The 1,616-nt window shown below is 26.5% G+C and overlaps 1 protein-coding gene across 1 annotated transcript; it reads right to left on the bottom strand.

Annotated features, from left to right (window-relative positions):
• Positions 1-3: 3 nt before the first annotated feature.
• On the bottom strand, positions 4-1,396 carry LOC105461090 (membrane alanyl aminopeptidase-like; the record flags this gene model as incomplete). Its single annotated transcript, XM_011707576.1, has 3 exons — positions 1,134-1,396; positions 335-714; positions 4-38 (listed from the first exon to the last, which is right to left on the bottom strand). Coding segments are annotated over exons 1-3 (636 nt in total), but the record flags the coding sequence as incomplete, so codon positions are not given.
• Positions 1,397-1,616: the final 220 nt, after the last annotated feature.

Below are 1,616 nucleotides of genomic sequence, written 5' to 3'. Positions count from 1 at the left end.
TTCCCATCCGCGATTGTTGTAATTTACACGATAAAAGCCTGTAATAAAAATATTAAAATTAGTTTTTATAATAAAATATTTACATAAATATTTATCTTAAAAAATTTATGATATTAATTGTAAAAGTTTTTGTTTAATATTTTATGTATATATTACATATACGATATTAGAAAAAATATTATTTTCCTTTAATGTATTTTATCCTATCAATTAATAACGATTTAAAAATTAACATACGATTATAATTGTCTAATAAATAATGCGTATTAGATATTATATTATTCACAAGTAATTCTGTAAGTTATTTTTGTTAAAAACATTTTTCGGTACCAACCTGATGATTGAAGATTAAATATAATCCATTTATTCGGGTCAATTTTGTAAAAAGCGGTGCTTTGTTCGGTAGACATCCAATATTTTGGAATCAGATTAGTGAAATCTAGTTTGCTTTTTGTGGTAAACGTGAGCGGGACATACCAAACGGTATCCGTAGCAATGTTATCTATATTTCTCAGAAGAAAGCGTTTTTGAGTAATTTTCAGTATACCATTGTCATTAACGTCGACTGTTAAAACGGGATATCCGGCTTGTGTAGTCCAAGAATCCATTACTGTTTTTACGTCAATGTTTAAGCTTGGATGTACTCTTGTGTTATTTACTTGAGCCTTTACTGCTTCCCATAAAGCATCCGGCTGGCCCAATCCTTGCTCCATGCTAGAAAATATATTTTGTAATAGTATCATCTCTTGATCGCATCGAGAGAAAGAGACATGAATTTTACGTAAATATAGCGATTTAAGAAGTCTTTAATTTATGTACTTAATATGTCGACTAGTGTCTAGTAATAAATCAATTTCTCGAGTAATCGAATAATATATATGTGTATATGTTACGATTAATTTAATAATAATAGATTACAGATTCATATATTTAATTAAAATAATACAATAAAATTTGATATTAACAAAAATTAATCTAATCTCTTTTCTAATTTTGTATTGTCTACTCTAGTTGTTTTTAAAAGTTATTTGATTTTATAAGTTATGTTGTTTTCGAAGATCTAAAAATTGATTTTTTTAGTAATTTAATTAATTATGTTTTATTAAAATACAATTAATTATTGTAATATTTACTTGTCTTGTATGTAGCTACGTAATGCGTTATCAAAAATTTCGGTTCCGAATATGAGGCTCATCATACGGATAATACTGCCTCCTTTGTTATAGGTAATAGTATCTGCTACTCCTGCAATTTGCGATTTATTGGAAACCACCCGAGTCATCGGAAGAGAAGATTCAACACTGTCCGCTATTAATGCAGATTGATATTGCTGCACTACGAATTGCTGCTCCATGTTCCATGTCGGTTCGAGCTATAACGAAACAAAAATGTTAAAATACAAAAGCAAGATTTATTAATTCAACTTTTGCAAAAGATGTAAAAGATTTTTGAAAAACTTTCTAAAAATAAATTTTTTTTTTACATTTTTAAAATATTATTATAAACATTAAGATGGATTAATTACTTTTATTGCAAGAATATTAATGTAACGTACGATCATACGAATCATACAAAATTTAAATTACAAGAATAAAAATTATAAGAATCTTTACTGA

The sequence above is a fragment of the Wasmannia auropunctata genome, unplaced genomic scaffold (genome assembly GCF_000956235.1).
Source record: "Wasmannia auropunctata unplaced genomic scaffold, wasmannia.A_1.0 LD309480.1, whole genome shotgun sequence".
Lineage (NCBI taxonomy): Eukaryota > Metazoa > Arthropoda > Insecta > Hymenoptera > Formicidae > Wasmannia > Wasmannia auropunctata.
This window is presented reverse-complemented; position numbering and strand designations above follow the sequence as displayed.